Below are 17,605 nucleotides of genomic sequence, written 5' to 3'. Positions count from 1 at the left end.
AGAGAGAGAGAAAGAGAGAGCAGCCAGTTGTAAGATATAAAGCACATACTTAACATGAATGTGCCATGCGGCCTTCAGATGACCAACTGGGATTGCAAGTTTGTTCAATAACCTTCAGGACTACACTGAGCCAGACTGGGCTTGCGGCTATCCAAAACCCAGTTTAAGGTCTTTGGGGCTGGATCTTCAAAACCTCCCTGCCTCCTCCCTATGCTGAACCCCTGGAGAGACCCTGAAGAGGAACACCACCACCTACATTTGTGAGACCACTTAAGCATTTGTGAGAACTTCAACCCTCTGCAGATCAAAGGTGGTCTGGGAATTCCTGCTGCAGTTGCCAAGCAAATACCAGTCAAAGCTCCACCACCACCCAGTAGAATGTTGGGCCTGGGCTTCAGCTGGGATGTGGAAATGTACGGACAGTAGACCCCCCCACCCATTTCCACCCACCCACCCACAAACATACTCAACTGGCTACTGAGCATTCTTTGGCAAGCTACTGCCTGGTAGGGTGGCGCCATGTTCTCTACTGGGCCAGTTCTGGACCTACAAACACATGCCATAACCGGACTGCACCTCTTAAATTCACAACTTCATCAACAATGGGAGAGCAAGTTGGCTGCCTGAGCAACATTTCCCCCATGTTTGCGTGTGTGTGTGTGTGTTTTAAACAGTCAAAGAAGAGGAAGAGTCAGGGCTGCTAAGCCAAATGTCCATCTTCAGGAGCTCGGCTACAATGCATCATTGCCCACAACCTTCTTGTGGCACCAGCCCTGAGCTGCATGAAGGAGAACTTGTGTTGATGGGGCTCCAGGGACATAAATAACCCATCTAGGGCCATCACCTGAGAACACCTACCAGAAGCCAAACCAGTGCTGAAGCAACATCTAACCTTGCTGTGCTCGGTGCCTCTCCCTGTTGGACAGCTCCCCTGCAGTCCTGAAACTCCTGATCTTTGACTGACAGGACAGCTCCTGGGAAGGCGGCATATGCAGCCACATGGTAGGAAGGGGACGCAGCCCTGCATCTTGCCTTTGAACGTGCATTTGAACAGTTACCTCCGCAGCGCCCTCTCTGCAGCGCTGGTCTTGCTGGGCGACTGCCGGTGACTCGGAAGCAGGACGTCCGTCTCGTAGGGGTCGCCTTCGGAGCGCGCGTTGGGGCTCTCCAAGAACTCCTCATCATTCCAAGTGCCCACAGTGCCGTCCATGGCCTGGTATCTAATCTCGATGGAGATGCTGGTCTGAAACAAGAGGAAGACGTCGGCTCACACGGACTGAAGGGCCAGCGCAGAAACTCCCTTCTTAAAAACCCTTCGTTACGATGACCTGAGCCCACCTCCTCTCCCCCTCCTGATCCTAAACCAATAGGAGCCAACCTAAGTTAAAGCAACTCATGTCCAGTTCTGGGCTCCACAATTCAAGAAGGACGCAGACAAGCTGGAGCGTGTTCAGAGGAGGGCAACCAGGATGATCAGGGGTCTGGAAACAAAGCCCTATGAAGAGAGACTGAAAGAACTGGGTATGTTTAGCCTGGAGAAGATTGAGGGGAGACATGAGAGCACTCTTCAAATACTCAAAAGGCTGTCACACAGAGGAGGGCCAGGATCTCTTCTCGATCCTCCCAGAGTGCAGGACACGGAATAACGGGCTCAAGTTAATGGAAGCCAGATTCCAGCTGGACATCAGGAAAAACTTCCTGACTGTTAGAGCAGTGTGACGGTGGAATCAGTTACCTAGGGAGATTGTGGGCTCTCCCACACTAGAGGCCTTCAAGAGGCAGCTGGACAACCATCTGTCAGGGATGCTTTAGGGTGGATTCCTGCATTGAGCAGGGGGTTGGACTCGATGGCCTTGTAGGCCCCTTCCAACTCTGCTATTCTGTGATTCTATGATTCTATGTTGCTTCCACAAGGCACTGAGCCTTGGGGCGCATCCACACGGCAGACACGCTCTGCTATTTTAGGCATACTCACTCAGGAGTAAGACCCACTGTGTCCAATGGGGCTGACTCACTAGTACAGCTGCCCCCCACCCCATGCTGGCTCCCTCTACTTGTGATGGACTACAACCCCATTATCCCCAGCCAGCATGGTCAATGGCTGTACTAGCTGGACATGATGGGAGTTGTGGATCAATACCCACAGAGGGGACCAGGTTGGGAAAGGATGTACAATGTGAACCACATTGGGCGCAGTGGGGCTTACTCCTGAGTAAGTATGCATAGCATTGTGGTGTTGTACTTCTTAGTCATTGCTGTACATGAGCAACACCTGAAAACAACAGAATGAAATTTAATAGGGAGAAATGCCAAGTTAAACACCTAGGAAAAAGGAACCAAATGCAGTTACAAGTTGGGGGATACTTGGCTTAGCGCTACTACAAGGATCAACAGAAGCATAGCTTCCAGGAGTCCGTAACTGGGCCCTGCTGGCTGCTGAGCAGTCGTGTGGGTTTTGTTTCCCCCTCCTTCATGAACTATGTCTGGGTCACAGTGAGGACTAGCATCTTTGCTTTAGCCATGAATCTTGCGGTTCCTCAACATTTCAGCAGCCAGGACTTTTGAGGCGATGGTCAAAATCACGCACGGCGTCGTATCAGTATAGCGAGACTTCCGCGCTGCATATACCGGAGCACCCTATGTAGTAACCATGGCAACCACACAAAAGGGAGAAAGCCAGCCAGCCACATTCCTCTCTGCTTTCCTGGTTTGGCTTCCTCCGTGTGCTGCAGCTCAGGCGTCCTGCATCTAACCGAGCCAGAGAAAGGGAGGTTTTACTAGCAGAGGTTTGGGCGGGGAGACGCTCTGCAAAGGACAAGGATGCCTGGAACGTCCTGCCGGATCCAGCCTGAAAGCCCCACCTGGTTTGGCATCTTGGGCTCCACAGTGGCCGGTTAGATGCCTCCAGGAAGCCCACAGCCAGGGCCAGAAGCCTTCAACTGTCCAGCACCTAGTATTTAGAGGTACACTTTTTTCTGAACATGGAGGTTCCATTAGCCATCATAGCTCATATCCACCACTACACGCCTCCTTAGACTTATCTAAGTTATTATTATCCTATCCTGGGAGAGGCACTTGCCATGATGGCACCATGGCCATGGCCAGCACCAGCACTCCAAGGTGGGCCACACAGCTGCACATTCTTTACGCGCTCTCTGCCTGCTGCCACCACCGCACATAATTAACTAGTTCACATGGAAAGCGGTTGGGGTCATAGAATCATAGAATAGCAGAGTTGGAAGGGGCCTACAAGGCCATCGAGTCCAACCCCCTGCTCAGTGCAGGAATCCACCCTAAAGCATCCCTGACAGATGGTTGTCTAACTGCCTCTTGAAGGCCTCTAGTGTGGGAGAGCCCACAACCTCCCTAGGTCACTGGTTCCATTGTCGTACTGCTCTAACAGTCAGGAAGTTTTTCCTGATGTCCAGCTGGAATCTGGCTTCCTTTAACTTGAATCCATTATTCCGTGTCCTGCACTCTGGGAGGATGGAGAAGAGATCCTGGCCCTCCTCTGTGTGACAACCTTTGAAGTATTTGAAGAGTGCTCTCATGTCTCCCCTCAATCTTCTCTTCTCCAGGCTAAACAGGCCCAGTTCTTTCAGTCTCTCTTCATAGGGCTTTGTTTCCAGACCCCTGATCATCCTGGTTGCCCTCTTCTGAACACGCTCCAGCTTGTCTGTGTCCTTCTTGAAGTGTGGAGCCCAGAACTGGACGCAATACTCTCGATGAGGCCTAACCAGGGCCGAATAGAGAGGAACCAGTACCTCACACAATTTGGAAGCTATACTTCTATTAATGCAGCCCAAAATAGCATTGGCCTTTCTTGCAGCCCTATCGCACTGTTGGCTCATATTCAGCTTGCGATCTACAACAATTCCAAGATCCTTCTCGTTTGTCGTATTGCTGAGCCAAGCATCCCCCATCTTGTAACTGTGCATTTGGTTTCTATTTCCTAGATGTAGAACTTGGCATTTATCCCTATTAAATTTCATTCTGCCAGAATGTCCCTCTACTCTGGCAGCTGGCAGCTGGCTAAAGCCCCCATCTCCACTGGCCAGTCCTTCACCCATCTGCCCCTCTCCCCGCCCCACCTGTTTGCCCCTGCAGATTTGTTGAGCATGATTCCAACGGCCTGGGCAGCGGGAGGAACAGGTGTGTGTGGAGGAACAACGGACCCTTGAAGGTACAGATAGAGAAACGAATCCAAGCCAATCATGCAATGAAGCAAATTCATTAAAGTAGAAGTAAAACATAGGATAGGGGGCAGAAGTAGCGAGGAGGCAGAAGGAAACAGGGGAAACAAACTCTGGGGGGAAATGCTGGTGGAATTAAAATCTAGATGAAGGAAGCTAGGAGAGCAACTAGACTTTTGCCAGGCCCCTGGTGGCTACTCCTCAGAGCTGATCGATCGATCAATCGATTGCATTTCTATATTGCCCAATAGCCGAAGCTCTCTGGGCAGTTCACAAAATTAAGACCATTCAAAGTATAAAACAACAGTATAAAACCATAATATAAAATACAATATAAAAGCACAAGCAGGATTAAATCAGCAGCAGTGAATAAATACAAAGTTAAAACAGCAAAGTTAAAATTGAATTTTTAGACTGTTAAAATACTGGGAGAATAAAAAGGTGTTCAACCGGCGTCTGAAAGAATATAGCGTAGGTGCCAGACGAACCTCAGGGAGCTCATTCCACAGCCGGGGTGCCACAGCAGAGAAGGCCCTGCTCCTGGTAGCCACCTGCCTCGCTTCCTTTGGCAGGGGCTCATGGAGAAGGACCCCTGAGGATGACCTTAGGGTCTGGGCAGGTACATACGGGAGGAGGCGTTCCTTCAGATAGCCTGGCCCCAAGCCGTTTAGGGCTTTAAATGTTAATACCAGCACTTTGAATCAGGCCCAGACCTGGACTGGCAGCCAATGAAACTGGAAAAGGACTGGCATGACTGGATGGAGAGGGGCCAGAAGGATCAACTCAAAACAGATTATTCTATGCTGTTTGGCAGGAGACAGCTTTGACTGACAGCCACCATGCAAGTAGCCAGTGGGCACCAACCCAATTAGGCAGAGGATGCCCAGGACAGGTTGGCTGGATCACTTTCCCTGTTTGCACCTGCAAGAGATGGTTGCCCCCAACCCAACCCGACACACTACACTGTGTAGACCTTGGTACAGGGCACATGGGAAGGCAAGGGATGGTTTAAGTCAAATAGGGAAAGCCAGGTGTGTCTAAGGGGACTGAAGGCTGGGATGGGACAGCGTGGTCTGCTCCACCTGGAGATGGTGTTTCCTAAGGTGACCCTATGGAAAGGAGGACTGGGCTCCTGTATCTTTAACAGTTGTATAGAAAAGGGAATTTCAGCAGGGGTCATTTGTACGCAGGCAGCACCTGGTGAAATACCCTCTTCATCACAACAGTTAAAGCTGCAGGAGCCCTACCCTGCTGAAATTCCCTTTTCTGTAAAACTGTTAAAGATACAGGAGCCCAGTCCTCCTTTCCAAATGGACACTCTTACGTATATGTGTGTAAGCTGTATTCTGACCTTCAAATAAACTAGGGAAACATTGCTGGAGAGCACCCGCAGAACCTCCAGGGACTTGAAGCACTCCCAGTGAATTTTTGCAAAATCCCAAGGAGTTCCACATGCAGCCCATTTTCACCACCTGCCTGTCAGGAACAATGGATTGGTTTCAACAGGGAGACTTAAGCAGTTCTGAAGAAGGAGAGAGAGACCCACTTCAGGGCACAAGCATTGCTGAGTGTGTGTGTGTGTGTGGGGGGGAGCTGGCATTTTTCAGCCCCTACTTTTTGAATGCTCCCCCCAGACCCTAAAACAAACATGCAAAGGTCAGGAGCAGGGAGAGCACGTATAATCCCTTCACCTCCTTTCTCACATCTGGATGGGCACACGGTTATCTGAGCATCCAGGAAACACCTTCACCAGGACAAGAAATACATGTGAACCGCCCAGAGAGCTCCAGCTATTGGGCGGTATAGAAATGTAATAAATAAATACATCACTCGACCCAGAGGACCGTCCACACCAGGAGCCTTCCTGAAAAGGGCCTCTGGCCGCTCTTTGCCTCGTTACACCACATTTACCCGAATGGCGGCGTTGTTGTCGTCTATCAAGGTGTCCGTCAGGTCCAGCTGTCCTTCCTCCACCACTTTCTGCAAGACCATCTGGAAGGTTCCGATGAGTCTAGGAAGCAAGCAGAGAAGGCCGTGAGGATCCTGGGAGAACTGGACGTCCAGCCCCCCCTCCTGACGGCGCTGGCCGGACAAAACCCAGAAGCGCCAAGACCTTGAGGAGAGGCAGCGATGGGGTCCCTAGAGACAATAGTCGAGCAAAAGCACGTGGTTTTAAAAGTCACTGAGACAGAGGAAGACAACCGTAAGCATCAGGGACCCAGGCAGTCGCCCTTCAGGAAAGGAGGAATTGGTCAGTTTCTCTCTCGCCTGTATCTATTTATTTATTTATTTATTGTTGCATTTATATCCCACCTTTTGTCCTCCAAGGAACCCAAGACAGCATACATAATCCTCCTCCTCTCCATTTTATCCTCACAACAACCCTGTGAGGTAAACTGGGCTGAGAGTCTGTGACCAGTCACCCAGTGGGTTTCCATGGCAGAGTAGGGACTCGAACCCGGATCTCCCGACTCCCAGTCCAAAGCTTTAGCCACTACACTACAAGGGCTCTCACTGGATTTTTCTCTCCCAAATATTTATTGATTTATTACATAGTTATACTGCCCAATAGCCAAGGCCATCTGGGCAGTTCACAATTCAAACCACAATATACAGAGGTCAAAATATAAAACTATATATAATTTTTTTTTAATGTCATATAAAACCAGAAAAAGTTATAATCCAGGTAAAGTGTGTCTAAAAAGACATGTTTTCAGGAGACGTTTGGAAGATGTTATATTTTCCGCCTCGAGGGAGGGTTATCATAGAATCATAGAATAGCAGAGTTGGAAGGGGCCTACAAGGCCATCGACTCCAACCCCCTGCTCAATGCAGGAATCCACCTCAAAGCATGTTTTCCAGACGGTGGGTGCCACCACAGAGCAGGCCCCGCCACCAAGGTTCTTTGCGATGACGTTCTGTTCGTCTTGAAGAACTTGGTGAATTTTGGAGAATTCCTACCAGTAACAAACAGAATGAAATCCTCTCCCATCTGCACTGGCCTAGGTGACCATATGTCCGGATTTGCCCGAATTTGTCCAGTTTTTTTATGGCAAATCCGGGAGGGGGAGGGGAAATCCGAATTTTTTTCAAAGAACAGCTCTAATGGGAATTAACAAAAATGCTTATAACTCCATCATTTATTAAGATAAAGACATGAATCTTGGCACAATGGTAGCTCTTAGGAAGGGGTTTAGCCACACCAAATTTGAAACAGATCAGTTCATCCATTGATTTTTTAGGAATTTTTTAAAAATTGAGGTTTTAAAATTATTATTTTTTAAATTGTCAATTTTAAAGTTAAAGAGATGAAACTTTGTACCATAATAGGATTTATTTAGAGCTTTAGCCACACCAAATTTGAAACAGATCCGTTCATCCATTGATTTTTTAGGATTTTTTTTAAAAATTGAGGTTTTAAAATTATTATTTTTTAAATCGTCATTTTTAAAGATAAAGAAATGAAACTTTGTACCATGTTCGCATTTAGGTAGAGCTTTAGCCATACCAAATTTGAAACAGATCTGGGGCCAGTAGCAAACCCTGTTAACAACAACAGCAGCTTGCAATGAGTGAAGATACAGTCAGAAAAAAAATTTGAGGGAAGGGGAGAATGTAACACACAGAGTATAGAAAAAGCTTCCAAGTACAGCAAAACCTACAAAAGTAGGAGTGAGTGAAGTTAATTTCAGATACATTGAATCTCTCACTTGTTGGAGAGATGGACAAACGTTGGGTTATTGTGCCAGAACTTTTCTCTCTCTGGAATTCTGTTTGTGCTCAGAAACAAACACACATCACGCAGGTCTTACACAGCAGAGCTGGTTTATTTCCTTCAGGCTTCTGTGCAGTTCAATTCAGATCAGTTCAGATCAGCACACTGAGGCATACACAGAGAGCAGTGATCATAGAGCAGTGATCAGTAAGCAGTGATCAGTTCCATTTTACACAAGTGAGAAACTATATACAGATCTACACAATTCTTATCTACATTACATACAGCTGTGATGAGGCTAACTTAGAATCTTGGCAAGGTTCCCAGAACAGCCTCTATCTCAAGGTAATTGCCCACAGATAGACTTTCTCTGTTTAACCCTGAGATAGCCATACACACACAATTTTAATGACTAAGCAAGTATTTCTTTCATATACTTAACAGTCCTCCTCTTGCGCATGTTGTTTAAATTGTGTTACAATCTGAGACCCAGCTTTAAAAGCATCTCTTTGTGTTTTACCATTGAATGTTCCACCTGTCCTTCCTCATTTTGTTTTACTTTGAATACCCATTTACTGGTAATGGCTTTACGACCTTCAGGTAAAGGTACTAGCTCCCACGTTTCATTTTTTTCCATTGCTCTGATTTCCTCTGACATTGCTTCATGCCAGCCCTGAGCTTCTGTAGGTTCCATTTCCTGAATTTCCTCAAATGAAGTAGATTCATAGGCTATTAGTAAAGCTCTATGAGAAACCTGTTTGCTTTGGTATTCATCTGAATAACGAATTGGAGCTTTGCGTTCCCTTTCTGATCGTCTTGGCATAGTTACAGGCATAGTTTCCTCCTCTACAGTTTCTTCCCCCTCCCTCTCTTGCTGAGATTGTTCAGGAATTTCTTCTGTTTCTACAGCTTTCTGTTCTACAGGCAAACTTACATACTGTTTTGTTTCCTGCATTTGTTCATGAAAAACTACATCTCTGCTCACAATTACACTTTTGTGATATGGAGACCACAAACGATAGCCTTTTGTTTGTGTATCATATCCCAACAGTTTACATTCCAAACCTCTCTGAGCTAGTTTTCCTGGTCTGTTTTCTTTCTGAATATGAGCAAAACATTTACTTCCAAAAACCCTTACATGTGACACTCTAGGTTTTCTTTTGTAAAACATTTCATATGGAGTTTTTTCATGTACAGAGTGGTAAAGCCTGTTTAACAAATAATTTGAGGTGGACAAAGCTTCTGCCCAGAACAGATTAGACAATCCTGACTCTTTCAATAGAGCTCTTAACATGTTCTGCAAGGTTCTGTTTTTCCTTTCTGCAACTCCATTTTGAAATGGTGAATATGGAGCAGTAAGGTCATGTTGTATACCCTCATCACTGAGGAATTTTTTAAATTGGTTGCTAAGAAATTCACCTCCCCGGTCCGTTCTTAGATTAGCTATAGGTTCTTTAAATCTATTTTTACTCCACTTAACAAACGCTTTGAACTTTCCAAAAGTTTCACTCTTCTGTTTTAACACATACACAAATCCAAATCTACTGTAATCATCAACAATAGACAAGAAAAATCTGTTTCCTCCTTGACTTGTCTCAAAAGGACCTGCAAGATCTGCATGAATTAATTCAAAAATTCTTTTTGTTGTTCTCTCACTATGTTTTGGAATGTTTGACTTATGACACTTGGTTTCACTGCATACATTACATTCTACATAGTTAGAACATGGTTTGATTTTCACCCCTTCACACAATTCTGGAATCTTAGAAATTGTTTTATAGTTAGCATGACCAAACCTTTTATGAGTTAAATGGATACACTCTTGGTGTGGTTTGCAATTGCCTATTGTTTTTGTTGTGACTTTGCTGGCTACAACTTCATTTTTTGTACAAGTATTAATCACATACAAAGAATCTTTCATTATTCCCTGCACACACACCTTGTTTCCCTGTTTTATAGTACAATTTTCTTCAGTAAAACAAACCTCATACCCCATTTCTGTTAACTGAAACACACTTAGAAGGTTTGTTTCCAATTCTGGTACATATAAAACACTTTGTAGTTCAACTCCCAGACAATCAAAATATACATTACCCACACCACAAATCTGGATTTTTGTTCCATTTGCAAGGGTAACACACTTTTGCTCTGAAGTAGAAGTTTCCAAGGTTACAAATGAAAGTTTGTCTTTTGCCATACTTATTGAAGCCCCAGAGTCCAAAAACCAAGGATTCATTGTTTCTTTGACTCTTGCTAGAAGACACTTCTTTGTTGATTCAGCTTCATTCATGTTGTTTTCTTCTCTCCACTTTGCTGTCGACTGCTTTTTCTTCTTCTTGTTGCAATCCCGTCTTAAGTGTTCTGTGGAACCACAATTAAAGCATTTCCTTGCCTTTAATGCAGCCACCACGTCAGAAGATTTATGGCTTTGTTGAAATTCAGCCACAGGAAGTTTAAGGCTCTGTTGTTTTGAAGCTTGTCTTCTTTCATAGGTTTCCAGTAGTTTTCCAGCTACATACTCAAGGGTTAAATTTTTCTCCTCTTGACTTTCCATCATGGTGACAACCGCGTCATACGATGAATCAAGACTTGACAAAATCACATAGACTTGGTGTATAGTTGTAAACTCCATCCCTCGTGCCCTGAGTTGATTGAAGATTTCTCTCATGCTTTTCAAATGGTTTGACATAGACTCCCCTGGTTTCAGCTTCATTCCATACAGCTTCCGGGTTAGAATTACTTTACTGCCCGCTGTTTCTCTTTGATATACAGCTTGTAGTGCATTCCAGCACTCTTTTGATGTATTCAAAAACTGAATGAAGGAAATTTGAGAGTCTTCCACAGCTAATGCAATAACTGCCATTGCTTTTGCATCGTCCTTAAACCATTTAGCATTCTGTGGATCTGCTCTATCTGGTGGATCCTCTGTGACTACATACCACAGTTCAGCCTGAATCAGATACATTTGCATTTTGTAAGACCATAATGCATAGTTAGAGTCATTCAGCTTTTCCAACAATTGATGCAAACCAGACATATTAGCTCCTGCCATTCCCTCTGCTTTAGGAATTGGTATCTCACCGTCCTCCTGCTCAGAGTCCTCCTCAGAGTCAGCCGACTGAGATTATTCTTCACTTTGCAGCACTGGCTTTAGCTTGATGTCTTCCTTCATCAACAGTTTTCTGTTTTAGCAGACTCCTGGTTCTGGTTCTGATACTGCACCGTTCCCACCAAGTTCTGGTTCTTCTGCCTGGGTTAGGCTGGCGTAGGCTTCCTGGACTGGACTGGGCTGGGCCCATAACCTTTGTTGGGTTATTGTGCCAGAACTTTTCTCTCTCTGGAATTCTGTTTGTGCTCAGAAACAAACACACATCACGCAGGTCTTACACAGCAGAGCTGGTTTATTTCCTTCAGGCTTCTGTGCAGTTCAATTCAGATCAGTTCAGATCAGCACACTGAGGCATACACAGAGAGCAGTGATCATAGAGCAGTGATCAGTAAGCAGTGATCAGTTCCATTTTACACAAGTGAGAAACTATATACAGATCTACACAATTCTTATCTACATTACATACAGCTGTGATGAGGCTAACTTAGAATCTTGGCAAGGTTCCCAGAACAGCCTCTATCTCAAGGTAATTGCCCACAGATAGACTTTCTCTGTTTAACCCTGAGATAGCCATACACACACAATTTTAATGACTAAGCAAGTATTTCTTTCATATACTTAACATATTTCAGTGATTTTAACATTAAAATGTTATGTAGAAAAGATTTGTCTTAAATGTGTGCTGTAAAATCAGACATGTGACCAAGGCTATGTTCGGGTGGGCACGCCCCCTTGGTACTGGACACGCCCCCTTGGGGGTGACCATGTTGTCCTCCTTTTTGGTTTCCAAAATATGGTCACCCTACACTGGCCCAATTCATAGAATCATAGAATCGGAGAGTTGGAAGGGGCCTAAAAGGCCATCAAGTCCAACCCCCTGCTAAGTGCAGGATTCTACCTTAAAGCATCCCTGACAGCTGCCTCTTGTACCTTCAATAGGTACAAATACTTCCATCATGGAAAGGACCATGGAACTGCCTGCCATGTGGCTATTAAAGGTGAGGCGGCTGTCAGAAAAAAAGAGGCGGCAACCCTGATTCAGTGCCACAAACACGGCTGAATACCCAGGGACTCTGAGCCAGACTTTAAAGAGCAAAGCACTCAAAGCCCTGAGACTGGAGGGACAAATCAATTTCAGTTTCTCCCACATTTAATTGTTTTAAAATTTCAGTTTCTTTTTATCTCCAATATAGAGATCTTTGCAAATTTGGGTAAATACTTCTTAGAACTGAACGGAAACTAAATTCTCACTCATCCCTACCTGGGCTAAACCAGGTGAGTCCATGGGTCCATTCAGCATTGCCTTAGAAGCAGTTCAACGGTGTCACAGAGGGGAACCATTCCCAGCCCTATATAGAAATGCCAGGGAGTGACCTAGAGGGCTTCTGCCTGCAAAGCAGGAGTTCTACCACGGAGCTACAATCATTCCTCTTCTATTGAGGACTAGAAACTTGAAACACAGCAGGGAATCAGTATCAATAGCATGAGGGTGGAATCCTAACAGGGAAGGAGAGAGGGATTAATTGAAAATAATATGCAAAGAAAAGGAGACCAAAGTACCTGGCTGCTAGCACAATTCATGCCACGCTGCCACGCACCATGGACGTGGTGCGAGGGTTGGTTTCCTTTCCTCTCGTGCAAGCACTGAGTCATTACTGACCTCTTGGAGGGACGCCAGCTTTCGCTGACATTTTCTTGGCAAGCCTTATAGCGGGGTGGTTTGCCGTTGCCTTCCCCGGCCGTTATCACGCTGCCATGCACCATGGACCATGGTGCAAGGGTTGGTTTCCTTTCCTCTCGTGCAAGCAGTGAGTCATTACTGACCTCTTGGAGGGATGCCAGCTTTTGCTGACGTTTTCTTGGCAGGCCTTATAGCGGGGTGGTTTGCCGTTGCCTTCCCCGACCATTATCATGCTGCCACGCACCATGGACGTGGTGCAAGGGTTGGTTTCCTTTCCTCTCATGCAAGCATTGAGTCATTATTGACTCTTGGAGGGACGCCAGCTTTCGCTGACGTTTTCTTGGCAGGCCTTATAGCAGGGTGGTTTGCCGTTGCCTTCCCCGGCCGTTATCACGCTGCCACGCACCATGGACCATGGTGCAAGGGTTGGTTTCCTTTCCTCTCGTGCAAGCACTGAGTCATTACTGACTCTTGCAGGGACGCCAGCTTTCGCTGACATTTTCTTGGCAAGCCTTATAGTGGGGTGGTTTGCTGTTGCCTTCCCTGGCTGTTATCATGCTGCCACGCACCATGGACGTGGTGCAAGGGTTGGTTTCCTTTAGCACCACATAAATACAGCTGGTGGCAAGACACCCTTGGGTCCTACCCAAATATGTGCAACTGACCCCCCCACACACACACATACACATTTTTTAAAAATGAAAAGCAGCCCCTAGAGAGAGAGGAATCCAGAGTCCAGAAATGGAAACAGGAGGGCTGCTCCACCCTTTTCCTGCTGATTCATTTTTTTTTAATCCACTCCAAACAATCCATCCTAACTTAAGGTGACCAGATGGAAAAGAGGACTGGGCTCCTGTATCTTTTAAAAGTTGCACAGAAACAGGAATTCCAGCAGGTGTCATTTGTGTGCCTGCAGCACCTGGTGAAATTCGCTTTTCATCACAACAGGTAAAGCTGCAGGAGCCCTGCCCTCTTTTGTATCTGGTCACCCTATCCTAACTACAACTCAGTGCATGCAATGTGGGGCAAGTCATGCTATAGCAATCCCACCACCACCCACTCACCCATCTATTGTACCCTGATGGGTGGGTGAAACTACAGCCATACATGGTGCAAAATTAATTAAGACAGCTCTTTTTTTCCTGACAGCTGCCTCAACAATTATTCGGCCCAGGCTGGGTTGCCTTAGAATCATAGAATCATAGAATAGCAGAGTTGGAAGGGGCCTACAAGGCCATCGAGTCCAACCCCCTGCTCAATGCAGGAATCCACCCTAAAGCATCCCTGACAGATGGTTGTCCAGCTGCCTCTTGAATGCCTCTAGTGTGGGAGAGCCCATTGCTGGAGAATGTCCGTGCGTTTGCATGTCTGCGTTTGCACGTCTCTTCGACAATGACTACCCTGCAGCGTTTCTTTATCAGCAATTAACGCGGACGACACTCAGATATCGAGGAGCCTCTGGCAGCGATATCAATATTTGGACACTGTGTCAGAAGCAACGTTGCCCTCTCCCGCAAGCTGGAGTCAGCAGGAGCGATATCATGACTAATTAAAACCTCTTTTCTCTCTCTCTCTCTTTGTATCGGCCTCAGGACATGGGCGCAATGCTTAGTGACAGCTACTTGAGTCATTCTGTCACAGAGTGTAAGGGAAGAAACTCACGGTTGCCATAAAACAGCTCCTGCAAGCCTGGTTTGCACACCAGCTAGGGAGCGGTTGGCCAATTGTTATGCATGCAGCACCTGGTAAATTTCCCTCTTCATCACAACAGTTAAAGCTGCAGGAGTCCAGCCCTCTTTTGTATCTGGTCAAGAGGGCAGGGCTCCTGCAGCTTTAACTGGTGCGATGAAGTGGGAAATTCACCAGGTGCTGCATGCAGACAAATGACACCTGCTGAAATTCCCTTTTCTATACAACTGTTAAAGATACAAGAGCCCTGTCCTCTTTTTCATATGGTCACCCTAGATATAGGCAATTAGGCACTGATTTAGTTAGTTAGTTTATACTTGAAAGGAGGCCCTCCTTCCCTGGTGACCAACTAAACCGGTCTGGCCTGCTCTGCTCTGACACTTTAAAGAGAGAGAATTTCAATGCCGCCTCGTACTGGGTCAGGCCATTACTCCAGTAAAGGCCAGTGTGCCTGCAACTGAGTGGCACTGGATCTGGGAGAGCCACTGGAAGCACCACTCAGAAGTGCCCCAGGAAGACTGGTCCCTGCCCTGAGGAGTTTACAGTGCAAAATTCAACACTGGGGAAGCAATAGAGGGAAAGAGGGAAGATGGCGACATGGGAAAACAGGGGAAACAGACTCGGCATTCCTCTCAGCGTGTTTAGTCCTTCTGCTGTGCAAAAGCTTCGTGGCCAGAAGTAGTTTTGAGGAGGGATTTGAGAGAGTCAGGCAGGAGGGGAGGCATCAAATATAGGGTGACCCTATGAAAAAGAGGACAGGGCTCCTGTATCTTTAACAGTTGCATTGAAAAGGGAATTTCAGCAGGTGTCATTTGTATATATGGGGAACCTGGTGAAATTCCCTTTTCATCACAACAGTTAAAGCTGCAGGAGCCCTGCCCTCTTTTAAACCTGGTCACAGTATAGCTGCAGTATAGCTTCTACAGCTGTAATTGTGGTGATGAAGAGGGAATTTCACCAGGTGCTGCATGCAAACAAATGACCCCTGCTGAAATTCCTTTTTCTATGCAACTGTTAAAGATACAGGAGCCCTGTCCTCCTTTTCATGTGGTCACCCTACTAAATAGGTGTTTGGAAATGGGAATTGCAGGCATGGGGCGGGGGGCAGCAAGGGAGGCCGTCCGGTAGGAATTTCCGGAGAAATTAAGCGGCTTTCGATGAGCGGATGCAGAACTCTGCATTTCCTGAGTCCTCATTACGCAGAAGGGCTGGAGGAATTCAGGGGCAAGTCATTAGAATTTTAATAATATTAGGAAAAGTCCCCAATGGGGTGGGGTGGAGTGGGGGCTGTTAATTATTTCATTGGGGATGCATAGAGATGACAGCAGCCGGCCAGCTTGTAAACATATAGAGTGACATGTAGCCCATGAAAAAATGAACAGCTCGTGCCTGCGCATTCCGTTCCACCACCTGCACAATGAATAATGCATCCATGGAGGCTTGTATTGTCTTACGAGCACAACGGCCTTTTCCTTCCCTTTAAAGAAAAGAAAGAAAAGAAAGAAACCTGTCTGTTTCAGCCTCTGTTTTCCTGAACAAGCCATTGATTTTTTCTTGCTTGCTTGCTGTTTCCCTACAACAACACCCCATAATGGTTATTTGAGCATCATCCACCTGCTAGGAACTGGACAGACGGACCCAGGAGTAACACCGTCCCTGCCAAGCGGGACAGGGCAAAGGTGACGAGAGAGACGGCAGGGCTTGCCAACACCTCTGTGTTGCTTCTTAGCCTTTCCATCTCCACCTCCTCCTCCTCTTCCTCCTCCCCCCCTTCCTCCCCATCAAAATCCAGAATGCAAACTCAGCTGTCGGTACTGCTCTGCTCCTTGCTGTGTGCATTGAAGGGGTGAACTTAACTACCGTAAGGCCTCATCTTCACCAAGCAGGATATGGCACTATGAAAGCAGTATATAAAAGGCAGGAGCCACACCAAGGCCTTAGCTAGACCTAAGGTTTATCCTGGGATCGTCCCGGGGGCATCCCTGTTCATGTAAATTACACACAGGATATCCCGGGAGCAGGCAGGGACGACCCTGGGATAAACTTTAGGTCTAGCTAAGGCCCAAGTAGTATATAGCGGTATGAAAGCGGTATATATGGTATGTGTCAATGGGCCCCAACAGCTGTCAGTGCGCTTCAATACCGCTATTTACTATTTATTTATTATATATTTATACTGCACAATGGTCTAAGCTCTCAGGGCAGTTTACAACTAAAATCATAAAATCCAGATTAAAACTTTAAGATAACATAAAACCAGAATAAGTTACAGTCTAGGGAAGGAAGGAAGGAAAGGAACCTCTCGTGCAAGCACTGAGTCATTACTGACTCTTGGAGGGACGCCAGCTTTCAATGATGTTGTCTTGGCAGGCCTTATAGCGGGGTGGTTCGCCGTTGCCTTCCCCGGCCGTTATTACCTTTCCCCCAGCTAGCTGGGTACTCATTTGACCGACCTCGGGAGCTCTAACCACAATAACTCTAACCACAATAACTCTAACCACAGTAACACATTTGGCTTCGTCGTCTCAAGTGAGGCATGAGAAGAGGGTCACAAGGGTGGAACCGGGGGGACCCAGAGGGCACAGTTAGCAACGTGAAGGCTGCGTCTGGCCCCCGTAATGCCAAGCCCAGGTGGTGTGCAAAGGACACAGCCAGCACCGCGGCCCCTCCTGGCTGACAAAGCCCAAAGAGCCATCAGGACACTCCTGTCTAGCTGTTCCACACTGCAAATCATAAAATCAATGGTGTTTGGATGAGATGAATCCAAGTTTACACAGTCAGGCAAGAAGCTACATTTCTCTGGGAGATTTCAGCCCCAGGCTGAAGTGGAGGAAAAACAATGCATTAAAAAAAAAAAATTAGAGCGATGTTCTGATTAGATACAGACACTCATTAAGAATGCCGGCAAAGGGAACAGAAGAGTATCAGAAAAAGCACCTAAGAGCTGTGCTGGGTCAGACCAAAGGGAGGGGCCCTTAGCTCAGTGTGATAGAGCCCCCGTGAGGGATGCTTGTGGAAGGCCCCAGGTTCAATTCCCCGGCATCTCCAGGTAGGGCGAGGGAAGAATCCTGCCTGAAACTCTCAACAGCTGCTGCCAATCAGTGCCGACAATACTGGGCTAGATGGACCAAGGGTCTGACTCAGTAGAAGGCCGCTTCTTACCTTCCTGAAGGCCTGCAGAGTCCCACATCCTCTTCCCTATAGCGGCCAAACAGGTG

At 46.5% G+C, this 17,605-nt stretch overlaps 1 protein-coding gene across 2 annotated transcripts in view; it reads right to left on the bottom strand.

Annotated features, from left to right (window-relative positions):
* OTOF (otoferlin) overlaps nt 1–17,605 on the bottom strand; it is a 187,287-nt gene that overhangs the window by 102,024 nt on the left and 67,658 nt on the right. For both annotated transcript variants that reach the window (XM_063123783.1, XM_063123781.1), the window contains exons 4-5: nt 6,105–6,204; nt 1,059–1,243 (exon numbers count right to left, since the gene is read on the bottom strand). In XM_063123783.1, coding sequence (XP_062979853.1) covers nt 1,059–1,243; nt 6,105–6,204 — 285 coding nt within the window. The remainder of the gene's footprint in view (nt 1–1,058; nt 1,244–6,104; nt 6,205–17,605) is intronic.

Source organism: Elgaria multicarinata, chromosome 4, assembly GCF_023053635.1.
Source record: "Elgaria multicarinata webbii isolate HBS135686 ecotype San Diego chromosome 4, rElgMul1.1.pri, whole genome shotgun sequence".
Lineage (NCBI taxonomy): Eukaryota > Metazoa > Chordata > Lepidosauria > Squamata > Anguidae > Elgaria > Elgaria multicarinata.
Note: the sequence above shows the minus strand (reverse complement) of the source record. Positions and strands in the feature narration are given on the sequence as shown.